The 26,387-nt window shown below is 42.4% G+C and overlaps 1 protein-coding gene across 2 annotated transcripts in view; it reads left to right on the forward strand.

Moving 5' to 3' along the window:
• HERC2 (HECT and RLD domain containing E3 ubiquitin protein ligase 2) overlaps positions 1-26,387 on the forward strand; it is a 189,026-nt gene that overhangs the window by 110,754 nt on the left and 51,885 nt on the right. Inside the window, exons 46-64 of one of the 2 annotated variants that reach the window (XM_058666516.1) lie at positions 43-310; positions 417-553; positions 1,074-1,172; positions 4,131-4,299; positions 4,393-4,518; positions 5,791-5,899; positions 6,019-6,158; positions 9,042-9,232; positions 10,225-10,330; positions 10,429-10,520; positions 15,092-15,267; positions 16,596-16,707; positions 21,033-21,114; positions 21,222-21,365; positions 23,092-23,182; positions 23,445-23,622; positions 23,808-23,889; positions 23,971-24,142; positions 24,831-24,975. In XM_058666516.1, coding sequence (XP_058522499.1) covers positions 43-310; positions 417-553; positions 1,074-1,172; positions 4,131-4,299; positions 4,393-4,518; positions 5,791-5,899; positions 6,019-6,158; positions 9,042-9,232; positions 10,225-10,330; positions 10,429-10,520; positions 15,092-15,267; positions 16,596-16,707; positions 21,033-21,114; positions 21,222-21,365; positions 23,092-23,182; positions 23,445-23,622; positions 23,808-23,889; positions 23,971-24,142; positions 24,831-24,975 — 2,619 coding nt within the window. The remainder of the gene's footprint in view (positions 1-42; positions 311-416; positions 554-1,073; positions 1,173-4,130; positions 4,300-4,392; positions 4,519-5,790; positions 5,900-6,018; positions 6,159-9,041; positions 9,233-10,224; positions 10,331-10,428; positions 10,521-15,091; positions 15,268-16,595; positions 16,708-21,032; positions 21,115-21,221; positions 21,366-23,091; positions 23,183-23,444; positions 23,623-23,807; positions 23,890-23,970; positions 24,143-24,830; positions 24,976-26,387) is intronic. The other variant, XM_058666517.1, reaches the window with a different exon arrangement.

The raw sequence follows: 26,387 nt of genomic DNA on the forward strand, positions 1-26,387 counted from the left end.
AAGGCACTTTATAAACCTCCTGGAACCCTCTTGTTTGCCTAGGCTGCTGCCCTGGCCGTGTGTCAGTGTTTGGCTGTGGAGTCCACCCACCCTTTGAGCCCTGGCTTTGAAGACTGCAGCTCCAGTGAGGTCACGACTCCTGTCTCCGTGCAGCACATCCGCCCTGCCAGGGTGAAGAAGCGCAAGCAGTCCCCGGTTCCTGCCCTGCCCATTGTGGTACAGCTCATGGAGATGGGATTCCCTAGAAGGAATATCGAGTTTGCTCTCAAGTCGCTCACTGGGGCCTCTGGGAATGCAAGTGGCTTGCCTGGTACTTTGTTTTCCTTCTCAGTGCTCATGTGTATTGGGGTTCACAACATTTCAGTACTGTTGGTGCTTACAGCGGTCCCCGGTATCCTGTGTGTGCTTGCCCTTAGGTGTGGAGGCCTTGGTCGGGTGGCTGCTGGACCACTCTGACATCCAGGTGACGGAACTGTCAGACGCAGACACAGTGTCTGATGAGTACTCCGACGAGGAGGTGGTGGAGGATGCGGAGGACACAGCCTACCCTGTGGTCGGTGCCTTCCACTTGACTTGACTGCGCCTTGCCTTCTGTCTTGGCTGTCTTAGGCTCTGAATATCTTTTGTTAGTTTTCTCTGATTTGAAACAGCTCAGTGTATCTACTGAAGATCATTCTAGATCTCAGATACCTACACTTTTGCTGGACACAGAACTAAGCTATCTGGCTACTGAAATGATGATTGAATTTCCTGTGTTGTAAAATAGAACCTTGTTCACACGGCTGATGCTGTTGGATAGCCATCAGGAGATAACTCTATTTAGAAAGCATGTTATATGATGCACTGATTTCTGAAGATATTGTCTCACAGGAATAATTTGGAAATGCCTTTAAAGTTTTCCAGTTCACAGTTTTTGACATTTATATCTGGCTGTTATGCTGGTTCTGTTCTTACATGAAGTTTATAGAGAAAATACAGTATTTTAAACCTTTTAAAAATATTGCACATTTCACAGACTTTCACTTGATTTATCTCTTTTTTATTTAAAAAAATAAGTCATTTATCTTTTGTAGTCTTCTGGTGCTGTAGTGACGGAGAGCCAGACTTACAAGAAGCGGGCCGATTTCCTGAGTAATGACGATTATGCTGTGTATGTGCGAGAGAACATCCAGGTGGGTTGTCGTCTGAGACGGGAACCTTGCTTGTTTCTTTCTTTTTTTTTTAAACATATTTTTATTGCATTTCCTTTTTTTTTTTTTTTTAATTAATTACACTGCATTATGTGATACATTTTTTTATGCACTGGGATTCCCCCCCGCCCCTCCCCAAACCCTCCCCCCACAGTGGTTTGCTCCACCTTGTTGCATTTCCATAGTTCAAAATCAGTTGACATTCTTTCATTGGAGGTATTTACCAAGCATAAAGTCCAGCATCTTATTGTCCTGGTAAGTTCAATGGTTTCTTGCTGAGAACATCTCTGGTCTGAAGGTAGAGCCGGCAGCTTGCTCGTTTCTTAATTCAGCAAATACTTGAGTGTCTACTGTTGGCTGGGCACCAGTGGCCAGAGGCTTTCCTGCAGGGCTCCTGCGTCTTGTGGTGGGAGAGAATCAAATATGACCACTGATGTCCTGGTTCTATTGGAAGGTAACTCCTCCCAGGCCCAGGAGAAAGAGCAGACTTGAGTGAGGATGTGTCACGTTGGATTGGGGTGAAGAGCTGCCTGGGGAAGGGGTGTCACATGTGAGAGCCTGTGCAGGGGGGCCCAGTTGCTCCTGGGGAGGGTGCCGCCTGTCCAGGTGGTCCCTGCAGCGGCTTCTAGTTAGCAGATGACAGAGGAGCAGGAGGTGGCAGAGGGGACCGAGCCTGAGGGCAGAGGGGCCTGTGCACAGTGGCCTTGCACAGAGGTGGTACTTCTCTGTTACTGCTATTTGTGACTTGTTAAATGTATTTTTCCATCTGTCTCACTGCCATCTAATTAAAAAATTTTGGTTATATTTTACATAATCCTTTATCCAACTAAATTGCTTTTTTGTCCTGATTTTCTCGAGTATTTCAGAGGAAATCATCACATTTCACCAATAAATATGTCAGAAGGCATCTCCAATAGGGAAAGGTGGTTATTTTAACATAATGGCATTACTGTTACCCAACATTACCTGGAAAGATAATGTGATTATTGTTAGTTTTTTAAGATTTATTTATTTTTATTTGGAAGGCAGCATTACAGAGAGAATGATCCTCCATGTGGTGGTTCACTCTCCAGAAGGCTGCAGTGGCTGCACCTGAGCTGATCTTAAGCCAGGCGCTTCTCCCAGGTTTCCCATATGGGTGCAGGGTCCCAAGTACTTGAGCCTCCCTTGTAGCTTTTCCAGGCCATGAGATGGAAGCTGGATTGGAAGTGGGACATGCAGGACAGGAACCATTGTCCATAAGAGATGCCAGTACCTCAGGCAGAGGATTAGCGTGCTACAGTATGACATTGGTCATAATAATCTTTTTGTTTGTCTGTTTGTTTGTTTTTTAAAGATCTATTTATTTGAAAGAAACAGACCGGTAGAAACAGAGAAAGAGAGAGAGGGTGCTTCCAATCACTGATTCACTGCCTGGATGGTTACAGTGGCTAGGTTGGAGCCCAGTGCCAGGTGCTTTATTGGGCTACCTATATGGTAATGGGCCCAAACACTTGGGTCATCTAATGTTCCTTTTCCCCATTCATTAGCAGGGCACTGAATCAGAAGTGGAGCAGCTAGTAGTTGAACTAGTGTCCATATGCAGTGCTGGCATTGCAGGCAGTGGTTTTACCCCTATGCCACAGTGCTGGCCTCAATAATAACTCTTTACTGTTATCTCAGTCAGTGCTTACTCTAGGTTTCCATTTTTTTAGAAGTAGCTTTGATAGTTTTTTTGAATTTGCTTGCAAACAAACTTATAAGCCTTCCCTTTGCGAAAAGGGTAGGATTCCCTCGTATCAGAGTCAACTCCAGCTGCTATAACAAAATACCACAGATGGAATGATGGCTTAAGTGACAAACTTTATTTTTCCTGGTTCTGGAAAGACTGAAAGACTGGTTTCTGGTGAGGCAATCTTCTGCCTCTGTCCACACATGGAGAGGTGTTGAACTCGGTCAGCAGGGCCACTCTGTCTCTGCTTAGGAGGGCCCTCATCCTGTCATGTTAGGGTTCCACTTTTTATGGTTTCATTTAACCTTACTATCTTCTATCTCCAGAAGCAGCCACGTGGAGTGATAGGGTTTAAACCATTGAACTTCTGAGGAAGCACAAACATTCAGTCTCCCCACAGCAGCTCCAGACCCTGCTGTTAACTTATAGCTGAAGCTGTGTGGGTTCCTTGTGGTCTTGGGTAGCTTCTTGCTCTGTTTCTGTTTCTGTTTCTGTTTCTCTGATAAAGTAGGAGTTAGGTCTGGTGATAGGGCTCAGGCTTTAGGCAGCAAGCCTTGAAGGTAGCTTGTGTGTGCTGCCTTGTGTCAACTGGTATGCAGTGTCAGGTCGGCTGAGTCTTGCTAGCCTGCTCTTTTTGAGCTGAAGTTCTCCATGTGCTGTTCATCTCTCAGTCCAGTAGCCATCATTAGAGGCTGCGTGGTAGTCAGAGTCTAACTTTGCCATCCCTTCTGAATTTGTTAGTTGGAGTTTTTAATCTGTGGTGGATAAAATAGCTTCACCATCAAGTTTGATTTCTCTTTATAATGCAGGTTATTTTTGGTTTTTAAAGGAAGGTAGCTTTATTAACTTTTCAGGATGCTGCGTTATTGCTCTGGTTCTTACAACAGTGATCAGGAAGGCTTGTTTTGCTTCTTTTCATGATGAACAGGACATTGACTTTTGGGATTTGTTTCAGCGTTCACACCTTTTGATCATGAGTCATCTTCTTGAGTGTCACCGGTGATTTTTGAAAGCTCCCTTGCTTTAAGGCACAAAATGATCTAGGCTCTCTGGTTTATTTCTTGTCCCAGACAAAGTGCCATCTAGTTTCTGAGGAGCCCTGGTTATGTATTGTGTAAAATAATACTCGGAGCACACTCTGGGTATTGGATAAGCTGTATGTTAGGAAAGACAGAACAGAGTTTCTTCTAGGTTATACAGACTGGATTTTAATGTGACTTTTCCTGTAGGTGGGCATGATGGTCAGATGCTGTCGAACATATGAAGAAGTGTGTGAAGGTGACGTAGGAAAAGTCATCAAACTGGATAGAGATGGATTGCATGACCTCAACGTGCAGTGTGACTGGCAGCAGAAGGGTGGCACTTACTGGGTGAGGTACATTCACGTGGAACTTATAGGTGAGTGCATTCTTTAGCCTTTTGGATTTTCTTAGACATAGAATTCCCAGAAATGAGTGCTGATTACAATGTATTGATTATTGCAATCTGTAGGTTATCCTCCACCAAGTTCTTCTTCCCACATCAAGATTGGTGACAAAGTACGCGTAAAAGCCTCTGTTACAACACCAAAATATAAGTGGGGATCTGTGACTCATCAGAGTGTGGGGGTTGTGAAAGGTAATATTATCTAGATAACAAAATCCCACGTGTTAATTGTTCATTAGCTAATGTAAACTTAATAATTTTTATTACCCAAGGGCAGGAAAGAAAATAACCAAGTGTGAAAAAAGCCATGTGGCCTGACCTGTAGGTGAACAAGGTCAGGGTTGTTAACTCATTGCACCTGAGGAGGACACACAACCTAGGGAGCTATGTGCAAGGACTCATGGGGCTTGTGTGGGTTATTTGGTGGGAATAATCCATTCTCAGGCCAGATGTCTTCCCAAATCTAACCTGAAAGGTGGAAAGAATGCGGCCAGTGAGCCGTGCTCATTGGTGGGGTAGCAGTCATCTGGTTTAGTCAGGATGGGAGATTTGTGGTAGTTTTTGTGGTTTGTGTTCGATTCGACCTCAATCACACGTTTGAGGAAAGCTTTTGTTTCTGTCTTGTTCCTATGGTCAGTGATTGGAGATCAGCTTTGTCTGATTTACTGCTCTCTAAACATTGATTTCCTAAAAGCCTACAACACCTGGGCAAGGGGTTAGGCTGTAAACAGGAGCCTGGCATTTCTTCTGGGTCTTCCACATGGCAGGAGAGACTCCACAGCCTGTGAAATCACCTGTTGCCTCTCAGAGTCACCAGATTTGGGACTTGGACCCACGCACTCTAATATGCCATGTTGTGGTTTTCCCAGCCTGAATCCTGACCTCTGTGCCAAATGTCTGCTCTGGGCAAAATTTTAGACATAAAATTTTGAAAATGTAGCATCATGAGCCTGTATGTGCCCATTACTGGTCCTCAACTACTGTCAACTTGTATCCAGAATTGTTACCTGTAACTCCCTTCCTCAGTTATTCTTTAAAGATTTATTTATTTGTTTGAGAGAGGAAGAAACATCTTCTACCTGCTGATTCCCTTCCCAGACAGCTACAGTGGACCAGGCTGGACCAGAGCTGGACTGGGCCAAAGCCAGGAGCCAGGAACTCATCTGTGGTTGCTGGGCCCTAAGCAGCTGAGTCACCTGCTGCTTTTCCCAGGCCATCAGCAGGGAGCTGGAACAGAAGTGAGCAGCAGGACACACACTGGCCACTCTCTTGGTTACTCTGGAGCTAGTCTCTGACATCATGTACTCTTGATTTATAACTACTTTAGTTCACGTCCCTGAAAGATCAGCACTCCGGGAAACACGGGAGACTATAGTAGCTTGTGGCTAGGTATGTTGGACCTTTGCTTTTAGGCTTTTGTGGGTGCTAATAAAAATGTTTCATGTGATTCCTGTTCTGTGCTAGCTTTCAGTGCCAATGGAAAGGACATCATTGTGGACTTTCCTCAGCAGTCGCACTGGACTGGGTTGTTGTCAGAAATGGAGCTGGTGCCCAGTGTTCATCCTGGGATTACGTGAGTTTTTATTTTCTGATTGCTAGATTTGTTTTGAGAGTGAAAGGTTTCTTTGGAATTAAATTTAGTGAATGGCTTCATCTTTCTTCTTCTTAATTCAATGGCTGTTTTAAAAACAGGTGTGATGGTTGTCAGATGTTTCCCATCAATGGCTCCAGATTCAAATGTAGAAACTGTGATGACTTTGACTTTTGTGAAACATGTTTCAAGACCAAAAAGCACAATACCCGGCATACATTTGGCAGAATAAATGAACCAGGTATGGCAAAGTGGTTCTCTTCTCTCTTTCACCAAATGTCACTGGCGAGAGGATTATTGTGGGCCCAGTGTATTGGGATTTGCTCTTGATGCCTGTACATGTTGAGTGAGCAGAGAGGGGCATGGTTTTGCCCACTAATGACTGCTTGTCTTTGTTTGTTTTTTTAAGAGAAAGGTGAAAATCACAGTAGGTTTGTTTGCTTGTATTTTCATAAAAATTGAGGATCTCAACACTTTGGTCAGTATTTAGTTGCGCAAAGTGGAATTGATGAGGTAAAGAATATTTTAATAGTATAGTTTTTATTGTGACAAACATGAAAATTAGATGTACTTATGAGATAGTCTGTAATATTTTGCTACATATATCAATGTTGAAACAAGGCTTATTCTTGTGTACATTTGGTATTTCTTTACCATAAAAAATTCAAAAGTTGTATCTTTTTAAAATAGAGATATATTGAGGGTATTAAGTACTCTCTGTACCCCTTAAGCAATTGAACTTTCTCATTTTTCTTTCGGCTATTCAAGACTCTCATCTACTTTAAGTTTCTGAGTTTGATTCGTCATGTGAGTGGAAGCATAATAGTAGCTATTTTATTATGCCGGATACATTTAAATTAGTGCAAAATGTTCAGGGTTTTTAACATTGTAGCATTTGTCAGAACACAATACATGTATTCTAAGAGTGGAATAATCTGCTGTGTGTGTATATTACATTTTGTGTACCCATTTCTGTATTACTGGACTTTTGGCTACTGTGAAAAATGTTGCTATGAACATTTTTGTATTTGAGTTTGTGTCTTTATTTTTCAATGGTTGGGTAGTTACCTAACAGTAGAATTCCGGGTCATGTGGTAGTTTAACTCTTTGAGTGCTCCCTGAAGTATTTTCAGTTCAGCAGTGTGTCAGTGTTCCCAGCTGTCCATGTCCTCACCGATTCTTGGTATTTATAGGTGTGTTAGTGAATGCAAAGTGATAGCTCATTGTCATTTTTGTTTTGAATTTCCCCAATAACAAATAACATCAGATCTCTTTTTTTTTTTTACTTGCTTTTGGATCATTCTTCTTCTTTCCCGTTTCAAAGTTTTTGATATTGAGTCATTATATGTTCTGGATATGAAATCCTTAGCAGATAGGTGATTTGCAAATATTTTGCATCATTCCATAGCTTGCTGTATTATTCTCTTGGTAGGTCCTGTGATGTGTGAACTGTTTAATTTTAGTGAAGTCTAGTTTATCTGCCTTTTTTGGTTTTGTTTTTGTGTGTGCTTCTGGTGTCTTTCCTGCTTTTGTAATCAGTTTAAGTAACCGTTGCTAATCCCAGGGTCATGAAAATTAACCAGTGCTTCTTTTGCAGTGTTATAAAGTTTTAGTTCTTTAATGCACTTTCCGTTTAACTTTTCAATTGGTAATCACTTAAGGTCTAACTTCATTCTTTTCCATGTGCTACCTGATTTCCTGGCAGCGTTTGTTGAAAAGCCTGTTTCCTTTGAGTCGTGTTTTGTACTGATGTTGAAAATCAGTCGACAGTGAATTTATGGGTTTATTTATGGACTCTCCGTTGTATTCAGTTGGTCTAGTCTGTCATTACGTCAGGTACCATATTACTATGACACTGAGCTTATAATAGTTTTATAGTAAGTTTAGAAATTGAGAAGAGTAAGTCCTTCAAATTTCTTTTTCAGGATTTTTTGTTTTTGCTATGTGGCATATTTTAAAAATATGTATGTATGTATGTATGCATGTATCATTAGAAAGGCAGATATATATATATAGAAAGATCTTCTGTCCACTGGTTCATTCCCCAAGCTCTGCAAGAGCCGGAACAGAACTGATCTGAAGCCAGGAGCTCTTCCTGTTCTTCCTGGTCTCCCATGCAGGTGCAGGGTCCCAAAACTTTGGCCTGTCCTCGGTTGCTTTCCCAAGCCACAAGCAGGGAACTGCATGGGGAAGTGAAACAGCCAGGACATGAACTGGTGTCCATATGAGATCCTGGCGTGTGCAAGGCAAGGATTTAGCCACTGAACCATTGCACTGGGCCCTATCTGGCATATCTTGGAATTCGTTATACATTTTGGGATGAAATTTTCAACTTCTGTAAAAATTTACTATTAGGATTTTCATAAGAATTGCGTCTGTTTATTGCTTAAGAGAAAATTATTTTAACAATGTCACACTTGCAATCTATGTATGAGGGACATCTCTTCCATTTACTTCAGTCTTCTGTAGTATCTTTCAGCAGTATTTTCTAGTTTTCAGTACACTAGTCTTATACCTTGTTAAAATTTTTACTAAACATTTGTTTTTATATTATTTTTAATGAAATTGTTTTCTTAATTTACTTTTTGTATTGTTCATTGCTAGTATGTTTTTTGAATTTGTATCCAGTAACTTTGTTCTAGCAGTTTTTTGGTGTAGGTTGCTTAGGGTTTTCTACATATAAAAACATGTCATCTACAAATACAGTTTTTTATCTGTTTTTCAACTTTAGTACCTAAAGCAGGAACTTAAAAAAAAAGTTTGTGAGAAAAAAAGTTTTGAAAAGGTGTTTAATTTGGTATAAAATATTTTGAAATGCAATCATAGTTTGTTCGTAATATTGATTTCCAGGTGTGTTGGATTGGAAGTGGCGCAGCCAGAACTCAAACCAGTTCTCCAGTACGGGATGCTCGCACTGTGTACTGCAGCTTAACCCGATGCACCACAATTCTGGCCCCTGGGATAACAGTTTTGCAAAGTGATTTTTGTATTTATTAGATCCTTTTAATTTGGAATTTTTCTGTTAGCATGAAGCTCCTCACGTTGCAGTAGTCTCAATTTCTTGGACGTGTAGGTTTTATTCCTGTTCAGCGGTGTTAACTTTCTCTTTAACCTCCCACAACAGGACAGTCTGCAGTGTTCTGTGGCCGTTCTGGCAAACAGCTGAAGCGCTGTCCCAGCAGCCAGCCGGGAATGCTGCTGGACAGCTGGTCCCGCATGGTGAAGAGCCTGAACGTGTCGTCCTCGGTAAACCAGGCTGCTCGTCTGATTGACGGCAGTGAGCCCTGTTGGCAGTCCTCTGGCTCGCAAGGAAAGGTAGTGTGTGAGAAGGGCATGGCAGGAAACACTGTTGGTGTTATTGTTTTTAAAATAACTTATTTTTATTTGAAAGGCAGATTTTGTAAAGAGAGGAGAGACAGAGAGTTATCTCATCTTCCATGTTCCATGCGCTGGTTCACTCTCCAGATGGCTGTCATTGTAAGAACCGTGCCAAGCCAGTCTGAAGCCAGGAGGCAGGAGCCAGGAATCTCTTCAGGTCTCCCACCTAGATGCAGATGCCTAAAATCTTGAGCTGTCCTCCTCGGCTTTCCCAGGCCAAAGGCAGGGAGCTAGCCCATAAGCAGAGCTGCTGGTACATGAACCCATTACCTGTACAGGATGCTAGCTCCACGGGCACAAGCTTGGCTTGCTGCACGATTGCATCGGCTCCATGAAGTACTCTTATTTAGGTGGCTTTGCATTTTGGCTTTTTAGACTGAACAAGAAACATTTATTAATGGCACCTGTCAGTACTTGTTGTTTAGTTAATAAATTATCTCCAATTAATAGAGTGATATGCCATCCAGTATTTGGTGTCACTGATTAATGTATTATGGGCAACAGATTTTATTTACCAGACCAGTCAATGGAGAGCGTTGTAGGGGTTTTCTCCTCTGTCCTGCTTGAAGTGGGTGATTTGTGGTTGTGCGTCTGGTGTGTGGGGTGAACCTCCTTTGGGCACCAGGGCCACATTTGGAGAGTGGGGGGCCTTTTCCCCGTCTTGAATCTAATGTTTTCTGTCATCTGTTCCTTAACGGATATGCAAGGTTCAGGCTAAATCAAGAGTCCGTAAACACCTTGTTTGTGGGGCTTACAGTGGCAACTTCTAATGATCAAGTAATAAAATAGTGTTTTGTCTTCCAAGGTAAAAGAATGCTGCATTTTATATTTTAAAAGATGTCAAAATTTCATATTTCATTGATGTTTTAGTTAAAACATAGCTGAGTTTTACTGATTGAGAATATGGCTCCCCCCCTTTTTTTTTCCAGCATTGGATTCGCTTGGAGCTATTCCCAGATGTTCTTGTTCACAGACTGAAGATGATAGTAGATCCTGCTGACAGTAGCTATATGCCTTCCCTGGTTGTGGTGTCAGGTAATTGAATGAGTTTAATTCAAAAAGAAGCTTCTTTATCATGTAGTAAAAACCCCTTTGTTTGATTCCTTCTTTATACCCCGAACTTTTTTTTCTAGGTGGAAATTCCCTAAATAACCTAATTGAACTCAAGACAATTAATATTAATTCAAACGACACCACAGTGTCTCTGCTGAATGACTGCACAGAGGTGGGTAGCCAGGTTGTGGTCCTTTTGGGTGTTTACAAATGTGGCTGGGGTGACTTGGCCATTTCTATGTGAGCACTGAACCCTGAGCTCATCCCCCCCCCCCCAATTGAATAATTGTTTTAAAACTTGACATTTTAAAAATGAACCACTTGCTTTACACACTTGAGTTTGCTGTTTATCAGTTCAGCACGGTAGGGAGACAGGATTAGTTTCATGCTCATTATCTTTGGCAGTAAGCATGGATAAGTGCTCCCAACAAAATCGCTGTTTCACGTTTGGGTGCCATTGTTCACATGCCAAGTTTTGTTTTCATCAGATGTCTTTGATTTTTGTGCTGGTTTCCCTGGCTATTTAAGTGACACTGAAATTGCTCTTTTTTTATTATGACACCCGTTCACGTGAAGTGACACTCCTTGCACTGGTTATAATACCTTCTTCCAGGGAATCCCCTAGCTCATTACGAGTAAGGATTGTTTTATATAGTAGCCACCCACTCCAGGTCTGTCACTTCCAAATTTACCAGTAAATCTTTCCACAGAGGATGTCAAGCCCTACTTTAATTTACACATGAAATGTATTTACTGTTATTACCATTTATTCTTTTTTTTTTTTTAAAGATTTATTTGTTGTATTACAAAGTCAGATATACAGAGAGGAGAGGAGAGACAGAGAGGAAGATCTTCCGTCCGATGATTCACTCCCCAAGTGAGCCGCAACGGCCGGTGCGCGCCAATCCGATGCTGGGAACCAGGAACCTCTTCCAGGTCTCCCACATGGGTGCAGGGTCCCAAAGCTTTGGGCCGTCCTCGACTGCTTTCCCAGGCCACAAGCAGGGAGCTGGATGGGAAGTGGAGCTGCCGGGGCTAGAACCGGCGCCCACATGGGATCCCGGTGCGTTCAAGGCGAGGACTTAAGCCGCTAGGCCACGCCGCCGGGCCCACCATTTATTCTTGTTAATGTAATGATTAAGAATCAGCGCCATAATGTTAGTATATGAACAATTAGCAAATTACCAGAATGAGAGATAATATTGCATTTTTCTTCAAAAAGATAATAGTGTGAGTTGTAGTGTATTTTACTGTTAATTTATTGCCAGGTGATTGAATACAACTTGCAGAATATAATAAGTGTAACTGCATAGTTTTTCATTTTAATCATATGAATAACTATGGAGTTAGTTAAATCAACTAAGGTTACCCAACACATTTTCATTTCAAAGCAGTTTATTTTGTAGTAATTGATTAGCACAAAGTAGTGTAGATAGTGTATGGGGGAACAAGGAAGGGGAACCTGGGCCTCCCCCTCCTTCCCCTCCCCTTTCTGGCGGAGATGCTTGTGACCAGCCTCCCCCTTCTGGCGAGCGGAACGTCCAGCCCGCAGAATCATGTGGTCAGGCCCTGCCAGATCATTTGCAGGCAGGACTCAGACCTCAGAAAATCCAGAGCAGGCTGCATTCGAGTTGATCATTTTGTTTAGCCCTGAATGATGTCATATGTATACAGATGGCTCTTGTCAGAAGAGAGGTTCCCCTCCTGCTTTGCAGAGAGGAGCTCTTAGGGAAATTTCCAGAGCAGAGACCAAGTGTGCTCTAACTGCACTGCTCCGTCACCTGGCTTCAACCCTGTTTCCCTCCTTAGTCATTGCCCTTTCAACTCCCAGACATGACACGATTTCAACAACACTTCACCATTGCTCACAGGGCCTTCAATAGCCCCAGTACCGTTGTAACAGCTGTCATACAGTATTCAGCGTTCATGTGTACTAAGTATCTGCTTTTTCTAGTGGGTTTGTGTGAGTGGTGCCTGCACTTTGCACTTCATTTGGTTCTCGTTTTTCTTTTATTTTTACTTGCTAAGGAAAAAAATGCTGATGAATTTTTTTCCCTGTGATTTTTTTTTCTTAAGGATTCATTTTATTTTTATTGGAAAGTCAGAGTTTACAGAGAGAAGCAGATACAGAGAGGAAGATCTTGTCTTTGTTGGTTCACTTCCCAAGTGGCTCTTAATGGCTAGAGCTGAGTTGATCCAAAGCCAGGAGCCAGGAGCTTCTTCCAGGTCTCTCATGTGGGTGAAGGGTACTGAGACTTTGGGCTGTTCTTGACTGCTTTCCCAGGCCACAGGCAGGAAGCTGGAAGGAAGTGGAGCCACTGGGACACAAACTAGTGCCCATATAGGATTCTGGTACATGTAAGGTGAGGATTAACCACTAGGTATTCTTGATATTAATTACTTTGCTTTCACAAGTGTTGTGGTGGTCTTTGGCCTGTCTTTCCCGTGGAATAGCAGATCCTGAGATTTTTTTTAAAAAAGATTTATTTTTTTTTTTATTGGAAAGTCAGATATACAGGGAGGAGGAAAGACAGAGACGAAGATGTTCTGTCTGATGATTTACTCCCCAAGCAGTTGCAACAGCCAGAACTGCACCAATCTGAAGCCAGGAGCCAGGGGCTTCTTCCAGCTATCCCATATGGGTGCAGGATCCCAAGGCTTTGGGCCGCCCTTGACTGCTTTCCCAGGCCACAGGCAGGGAGCTGGATGGGAAGCAAGGCTGCCAGGATTAGAACTGGCACCCATATGGGATCCCAGTGAGTGCAAGGCAAGGACTTTAGCCACTAGGCTACAGCACCAGGCCCAGATCTTGAGTTTTGTTCGGATTTAGTTTAGACAGTAAAAAGTAATTGTTAGTGATGGGTGCTTCCCCTTCCTCACTCTTTGTTCACAGAAAATACAGGGGGGGCAATAGTGCCAGTGCCATGATAGAAATAGTCTCCAGAACACAGAGAGTGGCAGACACAGCATACCTTCAACAAATTAATGGCAAAGGCATGATATAGAGCCTGGGCTTTATTTCTCAGTTTGAGCAAGTCAATAATGAAATGAAGTTTGTAAGACAAAAAGGTTTGAGTGCTATAGTGTATTAAATGATAGAGCAATTATTGTTGAAGCAATGGTGGTTGTGATATGGGTTTTTAATAGAAAACTTCTTAATCCAGTGATTTATGCTAAAGTTTTGTACAACTCGGTGCCAAGAGTTTTCTTGCAATAACGTGTATGTGGACAAGGTTGACTAATAAATTGCTAATTGTTAGACTAGGCGATGGGGTTAGGGAGTTACACTGTTCTGTCTAGCAAATATATTTGACTATGTTGCAAAAGGTCATGAAAGGCAGCAACATTACCTGATGCTCAATCTTTATACTTAATGCATCCTGGGTCCAGAAAACTGTAAAACGTGAGGGCCAGGGGGCAGACACAGTGGCTCAACTGGCTGATCTTCCACCTTCAAGTGTGGCATCCCAGTGTGTACCAGTTCATGTCCCATATGCTCCACTTCCCATCCAGCTCCCTTTTTGTGGTCCAAAAGCCTTAGGACCTTGTACTTGTGTGGGAAAACTGAAAGAAGCTCTTGGCTCCTGGCTTCCGATCAGCTCAGCTTTGGCTGTTGCGGTCACTTAGGGAGTGAGCCAGCAGATGGAAGATTTTTCTGACTCTCCTTCTCTTTGTAAATCTGCCTATCCAATGAAAATAAAATAAATTAAAAAGAGAAAAGAAAAGGAAGTGTGAGGGCCAGTACGGTGGCTTTGTAGGTGATGCTAGCATTCCATTTGGATGCAAGTTTATGTCCTGGCTGCTCTTTTCCCTCCTGCTCTTCCACTCCCTTCCCTTTCTGCTCTCCTCTCCCTTCTTTTCCTCTCTGCTATCCTTTCTTTGCTGTCTCTTGCCCTTTCTTTATTCATTTGGAAGTCAGAGTCACAGAGAGAGAAGTGACAGTGGTCTTCTATCCACTGCTTCATTCCTCACAATGTCACAGCAGTCAAGTTGGGCTTGTTTCGAATTTCTCATTCATATGTAGGGGTGCAAGCCCTTGGGTCATTCTGTGCTGCTTGCCCAGGCACATTAGCAGGGAGCTGTATTGGAAGCACAGTAGTCAGAACTTGAACTGGTTTCCACATGGGCTGTTGGCGGGGTAGTGCTTACAGAGGGTTTATTTACCATGCCACAGTACTGTATCTTCTACCCTCCCCGCCCCCTACACCCCCGTCCCTGCTTCATTTCTGACCCTGCTCCTAGCTAATGGCCTGGGAGGAACAGGAGAGGAAGTCCGAGTGTTTGGATCACTGCACCTCTGTGGGAGACCCGGATGAAGTTCCTGGCTGTTGGCCTCTGCCTGGCCCTGGTCTTTGCAGGTTTATGAATGAGCCAGCTGATAAGAGATCTAGTCTGTCTGTCTCTGCCTCCTTCTAGCTCTGACTTTGAAAATAAATAAATCTTAAAAAAAAAAAGCCAGTTCTGAAACAGAGGGTGTGTACTTATTAGTTAGGACTTTGAGCCTATTTAGTTTCAGCCGGAAAACCAGTGTGAGACTCCTAGTCCTCAAGTGGAGGCATTCCATGACATCATAACTCAGGTTTGGCTGCAGTAAATTTGACTCAGTCACCTCATATTTCTAGAACCTAAGTAAAGGACCCCTGCTTTTCCACATATTCCATGTTTCCGTGTTCCTCTCTCCAGTTAAAGGATTGAATGTATTTGATTCTGAGGAGTCCGTAGCTCTTTGTTTTTTTCGTCTAGTATCACAGGTACATCGAGATTGCCATCAAGCAGTGCAGAAGCTCAGGAATTGATTGTAAAATCCATGGCCTCATCCTCCTGGGACGGATCCGTGCAGAGGAGGAAGATTTGGCTGCGGTTCCTTTCTTAGCTTCCGATAACGAAGAGGAAGAAGACGACAAGGCCAGCAGCAGCAGGTGAGCGCCCTGGGTTCTGAGCCTCTGCCTGCTGCCTCGTGCCCAGAGCCACGCTTTGAGACGTGAATATCTACTCAGGGTGTATCTCATGAAGAAGATAGTTCTGTTTCCACAAGAATGTTTGGTTAACTGTGATGAATTTAAGAGAGTTACGATTTTTGTCTTTGAGAAAAATGTTTCATGTTGATAAATAAAATGAAAAGCAATAAAAATGTTTTTCAAACTGAAATATCGCTTATGATTCTCATGTATGTCCTTGTAGTGGCACTTTTTGCCCTCCTGGATTTAGATGTGTTTTCCTAAGTAAATTGAACGTAGAACCCAGCTTTTAGGCATGCGGTTCTGTGGGCAATAAGAACAGTTGTATTTTATCCACCTTCAGAGTATCCTTGTGATTTGTTAGTCTTTTGGCATTTTTCAGTGTAGTATTTTTTCTTAAGATTGTGTTATTCAGTGTTGTGGTGACCATAGCTGGATTTACTTCAAAATATATAAATGTTTTCAAACATGCATGTTTAAACAGTTAATGGAAAAATGGAATTATAAGGATGAGTTTATTCTGGTATAGAAGTTTTTTGAAATTCATGCATAGTTTATCAGAGACACATTTCCCATACATTATGAAAAAAATAAACTTACTATCATGTATTTTTCTATACATTTTTAATTCTTTCTTTTAAAGATTGTTTCTTTTGAGTTGGTGCCATGATAGAGTAAGCTAAGCCTCTGCCTGTGTGGCGGCATCCCATATAGGTATGGCAGTTAAAATGGTTCTTAAGGTGCCCAGCATTTACACAGCAGTGCCAGGTTCTGAGTCCGTCTCTATTTCTGTTTGAGCTTCTTGCTAAAGCGTGCCAGGGGAGGCAGCAGGCTGGCTCCTGCACGAGGCCTCTGCTGTCCCATGGGTGATCTGCTCTGGCTCTCCAGCTCCTGATTTTAGCCTAACCCAACCTCGGTGATTTCAGGCATTTTGGTAGTGAACCAGGATGGTTTCTCTATCTGCTTCTTAAATAAATTCAGGTGCTTTTTCTTTTCTTTTCTTTTCTTTTTTTTAAGAAAAAGAAGCAATACGTAGTGTATCATCAGAAAAAAAACCTAAAAATTGGAAAGCTAAAATTAAATTCTCAGCTAACATTTTTGATATCTAGAAATGTTGACCTTTTGGTTCACTTGCGTGCATACACACTTGACGTTTATTATGTGAAAATGAAATAATCACTTTCTGATAGAAGGCAGCAAGCTTTGAGTGTTTGAGCTCACTTTTTATTTCTAAGATGTCGTATGCTGAATAATTTCTATTTATGTCTTTTTTTTCCCCCTTTGATTAGCCTTATCAGAAAGAAGGCTGGAGGGCTGGAGTCGGCAGCTACCATAAGAACCAAAGTGTTTGTGTGGGGACTGAATGACAAGGACCAGCTGGGCGGCCTGAAGGGCTCGAAGGTACCTTCCCTTCAGGCCGCAGCTCCTGCATGCATCAGCGGTCTCCATGAGACTGAAGAGCAGTTTCCTGGTGCCTTTGTCTGCCAGGGGCTCAGTTGTAGCCAAAACCCTCTGAAAGTTCTTATAATAACTTTATCTTCTATCCATGGGGATTTCAAATAGTTTATGGAAAAATGGAATTCAAGCAGTTCATTTCTGTACAAAAATATTATAATCCATGTATAATTTTACCACCATAAGGCATTTCCATAACTTTTTGGAGACACTCTTTGTTGAATGTTTAAAAATGTTTAAATCTACTCTTTATTTGGTAATATGTCAAGCAGTTCCTCACATATATTATGTCAGCTGTTTTTCATGGCAGCCCTCTGAGCTAGGGTAGGTACAGTGTCCCTGCATTACAGATACTGTAACAGCTTCAGCAAGAGTGAGCCAATGACTATTATCACAGTTAGGAAGAGGCCAAACCATAGCATGATCCTGATCTGTTGCACATAAAAAGACAGTCATGATGGGGGATAGACTTTATCTGCATGCATGATGAGAGATCCATATTTTCAAAGAGAACCAGAATTCTTTATTTTATGATCATGTATAGGATCAGTGTCAGCATTGTTGGAAAAACAGGTGTCTCAATAATCCTTTATATTGCTTTAGAAATGGTGTGATCAGTGAAACTTCTCAACAAGCCCTCTGAAACAAAGCACCCGATGAAATGGGTTTTTGTATTTAAGGCAAACGCAGGACTATTTTATTCTTGTAGGGATAGCTTTGCATTGATAAATGTAGTCACAGTGAGTGTAAGGTGACCGCAAGAGCCAGAGAAGATCTGAAACATTCACCAGAAGTAGGTTAAATAAGTCGTGATGTGCCCATTCAGCAAAATCGATCGTGGCCCGCAAGGCTGCTTGTTCTTCACATACTGACGTGGGGTGGTCTCTGTTAATGAGTGAAAGGGCGTGGGCCAGCCCTGACCTGTGGCTGTGGTGGTTACCACTTGTTTGGGCCCCACCTGTTTTCAGGAGCTCCTCAGGTACTGCCCCCAGTGTCTGCTTGAGGCCGAGGACCCTGGAAACAAGGGTGAGAGGCTATTTGAGCACCCCAGCTTCTGCATCTTGACCTGTGGAAAAAGTTAACAGTTCAATTTTTTTAATTAAAAAAAAATGTGGACTGATCACTTGGTAAATATAAATTACAAGGACAATTTCTGGTTTCAGAATAAAATTGAAATTGTAGAGAAGTACAAGTTCTTGATAAACAACTTATTGTATATTTGGACTGCATTTTTTTATATTGTGAAGTTACTATGTACTGATAGGTTTTTTTAATTAAAATTTCCTTTATGGACAACTACTCCCTTATCCATCATGTAATGTCAGATGCACCTGCAATCCTAAGTATGATTTCTTTTGAGAAATAAGTGAGCTCTAATATACCATTAAGGAAAACTTGCATACGTAGACTGTGATCTCTACGACAAAGACCGTTACTTTGTGTATTCCTAATGGGGTTCTTAGAATGATTTTTCAGTTAATGAATCATAAATTAACTACTGGTTAAATGATCATTTGTGGAGTTTCCGTACAGTATAAAGTAAATAGATCATTCATCAAACATTGGCTTGTAGATATTAATTACTTCAGAACAAAATTTAGTAACGAATGTTTTAAAACACTTTGTAACAAACTGTAACAGGAGTGTTATTTAATTCTGGTTTATTAGCTATACAAGTCACCCAGTTTTTTTCTGGACAAAAGGTAGTAGAAATTCTAAATAGAGAGACGGCTGATTGAAAGTCCTGTTTACTAATCTAGCACTCTAATTCCAGTCTCAGGGCCCCCCAGCTGGAAGGAGGAAATGGGGACAGGCAAGGATGCTGCAGTGTAACAGGTGGTTCCTAAGCCGGGCCCTATTTTTTCCTGAGGCAACACAGGGTCTGGGCCAAGAAGAAAATCGCTGAGGTTGGTGAGGAGAGCAGATGCTTTGGGTTCAGATGGTAAAGGTTGAATCGGTGTGCCGGAAAGACAGTGCTGTGCTAGCTGGTGTCAGTCTCAAACAGGGATGTCTTCTTGGTGTCCAAGTCCTTTTTAATTTTTTCACACCTTGTAGCCAGGTTTGGTATGCCACAATTCTGAACCATATGTATTCTAACCATGCTGCCAAAAATAAATCTGAGTAGGAGCTAGAACGTGATGTTGGTTGAAAGGTGGCATGAAGGGCTGCTGCAGCCTCTCCTTGTTTGAATTTCACATTAACTTTTGCTAAGTAATTCTTCTTTTTTCTTTAATCTTCCGTCTGCTGGTTCAGTTCCCAGGTTGCCACAATGGCTGGAGCTGAGCCGATCTGAAGCCAGAAGCCAGGGATGTCTTTCAGGTTTTCCGAGTGGGTGCAGGGTCCCAAGGCTTTGGGCTGTCCCCAGCTGCTTTCCCAGGCCACAGCAGGGAGCTGGAAGGGAAACAGGGAAGCAGGGAGCAACTGGGATATGAACTGGTGTCCAAATGGGATCCTGGCGCCTACAAGGCAAGGGTTTGGCCACCAGGCTGACTGTGGACCCTCCCAATAATTCTTGACTTGAATTAATACACATTATCAGATTTAATTTCTTTCAACTTTCCATCTTTGGAAAAACAGTGTATTTAGGTGACATTCTATTAGTGTCTTATTAAACTACAAGTTCAACTTTTGTAAAAATGTGATAAGTGCATTGATGAAAATTGTAGGCTGTATTTATTTTGCCCTTAATGTTGTGAAAGTTGTTGCTCATTGTGTATAAAATGAGGTGTAGAAAAGCCATGAAAGCATGGAGATAAGCTAGATATGATTTCTGTCCCTGATGACTCCACTGTGTCATAATCTCAATATGGAGAGCAGAGACCCAGACAGAGCACATGCATATATTGGCCTACATTTGTGATTCTTTTGAAAGCTTTCTTACATGTGCAGCCCTTCATGTTCTCATTCTTCATATCAATAAGGCATGAAACTAGCTTGGTTGTGTCACAGCTTCTATGCCCTCAACTTACTTAACCCATCAGTGGTTGGGCAGAAGGCTGATTTGTAAAGAATTGAAGTTGTGTTGGGAAAAAAGGCTGGAAGAGTTGCTGTCACAAATGATGCATTTGATGTGCAGCTGAATTAAGTTCCACTTAACATTACTCAGTGTCTCCAGCTGGAGGAGCCATGGAAGATCCTTCCAGATCCCAGTGCTTGGAGGCAGTTTCGCCCTTTGGATGAGCGCGTTTGCCTTCTTTTGCTAGTCTGTGTTCTAAGTTCCCTTACCTGTGTTGTTGAGAACCTGAGAAGTAAGGTTAGAGCTCATGTATTTGAACTTTTTTCTTTCAAGGTGCAGCTAATTTTTATCTGTATTTGGGCAACTCGGAGTGACATTTATGTTTAAAGTCTTGGCCTCCATTTTTTGCAAGTGGGCAAGTGCTACAGCTCTGAGGTGCTGGCAGGGTGGGGCTGGAGCCCTGCCTGCTGTCACACAGGGCGCTTTCACCAGGGACACGGACAGGCTCCACGGGTGTGAGGGAATTCTGCTCTTCCCCGGTATTTCCTATGTAATAATTTCTGATACACAGAGTGGTAGACATTTCTTACACAAAGGTTCCAAGGATTTTTTTTTAAGAAAAAATCCCACAACACCAGCCATGTTTCCCACTAGGGTAGCAGGGGCCCAAATGTTTAGGTTATATGCTGCTGCTTTCCCAGGCTCATTAGCTTGATTGGAAGGAAAGTAGTTGGGACTCAAAATCTGGTGCCCCTACGGGATGCCAGCGTCTCAGTCAGTGGCTTACCTGGTAGCAATGCCAGCCTCAAGGATTTTAAACTACAGAGTACTCCCCTATATGATCGGAGATTTAAGCATTTAGTTTTTTTTTTTTATTAATATTTGAATCAGGAGAAAATGAAGAGGGACATGACTTGGAATAATAGTATGCCAGAAGTTTATGTTTATCTTTATATCATGTAACCTTTTTCATTTTACTGTTATGGAGATATTAACCATATTCAAAGGACAAAATGTCTGTCGGCCCTCGTGTGCGTGGGACCACCTTAAACAGTTACTAGCAGCTTGCTGTGTTTTTATCTTTGTTATTTTCCCCTCCCCCCAAATCTTTTATTTTAAAGTAGATCTCACTCTGTCAGTTCATATATAAAATGCTTCAGTGTGTTCCTGTAAGAGCTAAGAACTTCTGTTAGTATAACCTTAGCAATGAACAAGAATTCTTTGTATCATCTGGTAAGGTTATTCGAGATTTTAAAACCATAAAAAATAATTGTTGTTGTTCTTTTGCTTTTTTTAAAAAAAAATTCTGCTCTAGATCAAGGTGCCATCATTCTCTGAGACTCTGTCCGCTCTGAATGTGGTACAGGTGGCTGGTGGTTCTAAAAGCTTGTTTGCAGGTATGGTGATTCTGTTCTTTAAAAAGTTTTAAAATTATTCTTGGCACACAAAAGCGAGTTCTTGTGTTCTTCACAGTGAGACCTCTCCCGGCTCTTGTCCTTTGCAGTGACTGTGGAGGGCAAGGTCTATGCCTGCGGAGAGGCCACCAACGGCCGGCTGGGGCTTGGCATTGCCAGTGGCACCGTGCCCATCCCCAGGCAGATCACGGCCCTCAGCAGCTACGTTGTCAAGAAGGTGGCTGTGCATTCAGGTACAGGTTCAGTGTCGATGCTTGTGTTGTCCCTACTCTGCAGAAAACAAAGGCCCCCAAATAACTTCCCTAGGAGGGCTTTACATTGTCTTCATTTTTTTTTTAATTTAAATAGCTCTGGGTAGTCTAAGATTCAATTATTGCTCCTAAATGAGATGTTTAATTGTTGCTGCCATCACAGGCATGTGGCCATGCCCGTTGTGGTCGGGGTTGCTCTTTGGCAGCCTAACTCACATGCACAGCACCCCTAAGATCAGAACTTTCTGACTTAATAGGTACATTTTTCAGGAGAAACAGTAACTTTTATCAGGTTACCAAAATCTGAGAAAGATCCTTTTCAAAATACTACACTCCTTCAGTTTGGAGGACCTTTATTGAATATTATTTGGAAGCTGTGTGCTCGGCCTGTAAGGAATAGAAATGAGTGGCATCCGTAGCCCAGTCCATGCCTGTACTGGATGGGGTTAGGTAGGAAATCCAAACAGTCGCTCCGACAAGGCATTTTACTGTTCCGTCAGTCACATGTGTGCGGCAGCTCTCTGTCCGTGGGGTTTGCTGGCTCTTTCTGCTTGTCTTTGTGGGACAGGAGGGAGAGGAGCTCTAGCCAGCCTGGCCCCCAAACCGTGCAGAGTCCTTCTAGAAGACTCATAATTTCTTCTGCTTCTCCTCCCCCACCCCTTCTTCCCCTTTTCTCTCTCTTCTCCTCTCTTTTCCTTCCCTTTTCTCTCTCCCCCTTCCCACTGTTATAAATCAGAATGCAGTCTTCCACCTTTCAGGGAAAATGAATTTATTATGGAGCAGGGTGGCATCTATCTCACAGGATAGCGCACCGAGGGGAAGTAAAACAGAAAATCCTGCTGTGTACACAACATCGGGGTGGTCACTGGGAGCAGTCTGTTAATTCTAAAGCAATAATATCTCAGACAAAGTGAAAGTTACCGAGGTCAGCATGCCCTCAAACAGACAACAACATCAAACAGGCCAGAGGCGCTCAGCTTCCCAGGAGCCTCACCCAGACTAGCACTGTTGTGGCGTTCATGGTTGGTCCTGTCACTATGGTCCTTATCACTCTCCCCTCTCCGCCCCACAAAAAGGTTTATTGATTTATTTGAAAGGCAGAAGATTCAGAGTGGGAGTGAGAGAAAGAGAGGAATAGAGAGAGAGAGAGAGAGAGAAAGGTGGAGTGTGTAGGCTGGAAGAAGGCCCTGAGCTGGGGAGGAGTACAATGCCTTGTTGGCAAATCAAGGGGCTTGCTCAGTAATCTTATTGTTGGGGTGCTTTTCTCAAAAGTTGAAATTTCTGTTGTGTTTGACTTTTTTTGGTCGTAGTTGTATTTACTTTACTTGGTCCATCTGACTTTTGATCTTTTACACATTTGAGATCATAGAAACCCTGTTAGTAATGAGCATTATTTTTCTTTTTCTTTGCAAATAAAATTCTCAAGTTAAGATTTGTAGTTACCAAGGATGTGACGACTCTATGATGAAAATTACAAAGCATTAAAGAAATGTAAGACATCCAAAAAAAAAAAAGATTTGTGCTTGTATTAAACATCACTTATTTTCCATGTATGGGATCTAGAATGGTTCATAATAACCTAAGTGTTGACCTTATTTCCTCATGCGACACATACTCCCTGATCAGGGATGTGCTATATGCCAGGCAGGTGGTTATGCTGGAAACGTGCAGAGTGCCTCACCAACCTCTGCTTTTGTGAATGTTGCAGGTGGCAGGCATGCGACGGCTCTAACGGTCGATGGGAAAGTGTTTTCGTGGGGTGAAGGAGATGATGGCAAGCTTGGCCACTTCAGCAGAATGTAAGAATATTCTCCTTGGGAGGCACGATAATAATAATGGATGCTTTTTTGGTAATTGCAGGAAATGAAAATAGGATGAGTTATATATGGAAATGGACTTTAAGAAATTTAGAATGTATATATTTTATATGTATGAATGCGATTTGATATCACATGTTCTAAGGTATAAAAATATATTGATCTTTAGATCTTCTGGTGTAGATGTCTGTTTTTCTTCATAAAAAGGGTGGAATTGGTTGGCACATAATTTAACCTGTTTCAGGAACTGTGACAAGCCACGGTTGATCGAGGCCTTGAAAACCAAGCGGATCCGGGACATTGCCTGTGGGAGCTCACACAGCGCAGCGCTCACGTCCAGTGGGGAGCTGTATACGTGGGGCCTTGGAGAGTATGGCCGCTTGGGACACGGCGACAATACGACACAGCTGAAGCCCAAAATGGTGATTACACACATTTTTGTTGCTCACAGAGAGCTCGCTGTCCAGTGATTTTAAGGGAAGAAAAGTTTTGAGCCTAAGAAAATTCGTAGAATCGTGTGCATGCTTGGCTTTCAATCTGTGGTAAAATTTGCTTTCCTTTCTTGGTGATTGTGCTTGATTGTGTTTCTACATTTGTCATTGAGTAGGTGAAAGTGCTGCTTGGTCACCGAGTAATCCAGGTTGCATGTGGAAGTAGAGACGCACAAACCCTAGCTCTGACTGATGAAGGTGGGTATTGGAAGATGCTAAGCGTGGGGATGGATTTGGGTTTTATGATGCACTGGCTGAAGGATGTTTTTCAAAATCTAGGTTTGGTGTTTTCTTGGGGTGATGGTGACTTTGGAAAACTGGGCCGGGGAGGAAGTGAAGGCTGTAACATTCCCCAGAACATTGAGAGACTGAATGGACAAGGCGTCTGCCAGATTGAGTGTGGGGCTCAGTTCTCATTGGCTCTCACTAAGTCAGGAGTAGTTTGGACATGGTAAGTGACCTTCCTCCGTTACTTGTTTGTTGATCCTGTAGGAGGCATGTTCAGGGAACCTCGGTCTCACCCTGCACACACCCTGGGGTGATTGTCAACTGTTATTTTATTACTCTTTAGGAGTCTGTCTTTTCATTTGTACTGAGTTGGATTTAGTGCCAGTATTACCAGATTTTTCTCATTGTAGCTGAGTTTTTGAAAGTGAATACTAGAGAAGTTTTAGTCCACTTATCTTGTTTCTTCAACTTTGTTATCATACTGGAAATTTAATTTTAAAATGAGAGCAAAACAGACTTCTTAATCTTTTGACCCTGGAAAAGTTTATGTGTGTAACTTGTGTGGAATGTCTCTTTGCCGGTGATCTGACCAGAGGCAGCTTGAGAAGGATATAGGCCAGATAGCCTTTGGAATGACATTTGCAATTCTCTGTCTTGGTTTCAGTAGCTGTATGAAAACGTACAATAGAAAATGAAATATGAGAAAGTGCATATTGAATTAAATGTAATTATAAAGTTCTCTCAGCAGAAGCAGTAAGTTAGTGGTGAATGATTTTACACTGTAAGTCCCAGACCTTGTGCACTGTGTTATCACTGAGCTGGCTCTAGAAGATATGAGACAATGTGTTTTCTTGAAAAGCATTGCCAGACTACTCCTTGCAGTAACACGTACACTGTTGCCATCTTCTTAGGGGGAAGGGAGACTACTTCCGCCTGGGCCATGGTTCTGACGTGCATGTGCGGAAGCCACAGGTGGTCGAAGGACTGAGAGGGAAGAAGATTGTGCACGTGGCTGTGGGGGCCCTGCACTGTCTGGCAGTCACGGACTCAGGGCAGGTACGTGGCTTAGCTGTGGCTGCTCTCTGACCAGGTGGTCATGATGTACCCCCTCTCTTACAGAAACTGTCATTTTAAAAACTGAACTGAATTGAAAGAGAGATTTACAGATGGACACATGCATTTCCTATCCTCAGTTCACTTGCTAAGTGCCTACAACTTCTGGTACAAAAGCTGGAGCTCCAGCTGTATCGGGGTCTGTTATGTAGACTTGCACTGTCACCTGTTGCTACCCATGGTGCATGTTGGAAGGAAGGTGAAGTTGGAAAAGGAACCAGCGATTGAACCCAGCCTTCCTGTAGTGCTTGCAGGCAACCCAAGTAGGGGGTTAACAGTTGCTCCAAGCACACCGTCCTTGCAATAGCAATTATTTGAAATACTGTCAAGGTGGAAGAGTGTCAGTTGAAATATCTTCCCTCTTACATACATGTGATGGAGGGACTTGGAAAAGATTGTTCTTACTTTAACATGTTGTTGTTGCTTTCTTTTTTAAAGATTTATTTTAGTTTGAAAGACAGATTTACAGAGAGAAGGAGAGACACAGAGAGAGCGAGAGATCTTCAGTCAATTGTTCATTTCCCAAATGGCCTCAGTGGTCAGAGCTGGGCCTATCTGAACCTGGGAGCCAGGAGCTTCTTCTGGGTCTTCCATGTGGGTATAGGGGCCCAAGGACTTGAGTCATTGTTAAGTCCTTTCCCAGGTCATAAGCAAAGAACTGACTCATCAGTAGAGCAGCTGGGACTAGACCTGATGCCCAGATGAGATGCCAGCTCTGTAGGGAGAGGATTAGTATAATAAGCCTCCACACTGGCTTCATTTTGCTGAGATTTTAGCAATATTTTATTGAGGACTTGCAATGAAAGGATCTTGACTGAATCTGAACTGTAATACTGCAACAAGGTGGAGGAATCCACCATGGAGGGAAGGTATGGGGAGGGGTTGGGGGAATCCCAGAGCCTATGAAACTGTGTCACATAATGCAATATAATTAATAAAAAAAAAGAAAGAAAAAGAAAGATAGAAGACATTAACAGAAAAAAAAAGCTGTGTCATGGCTGGATCTTCGTAGGACACAAAGTTCTGCTAAAAGTTTCATCCACTATGTCATTTATTAATAATAATATTCTTCTTAAACATATTAATATCCTGATTGTAGCATGTAGAGGTGATATGAATGAGAATAAAAACTAGGAATCAGACTTAAAAAATATTTTGCTGAGAAGAATTGATAGCTAGTAGGAGATATGCATATTTATTTAGATAGAAGCTTTTGTCTTTTTAAAGTTTGTTTGACAGGCAGAAAGAAAGATGCAAGGTTCCAAGGCTTGGGGCCATCCTTTGCTGCTTTTCTGGGCCACAAGCAGGGAGCTGGATGGGAAATGGAATAGCAGGGGCACGAACCAGCGCCCTAT

The sequence above is a fragment of the Ochotona princeps genome, chromosome 6 (assembly GCF_030435755.1).
Source record: "Ochotona princeps isolate mOchPri1 chromosome 6, mOchPri1.hap1, whole genome shotgun sequence".
NCBI lineage: Eukaryota > Metazoa > Chordata > Mammalia > Lagomorpha > Ochotonidae > Ochotona > Ochotona princeps.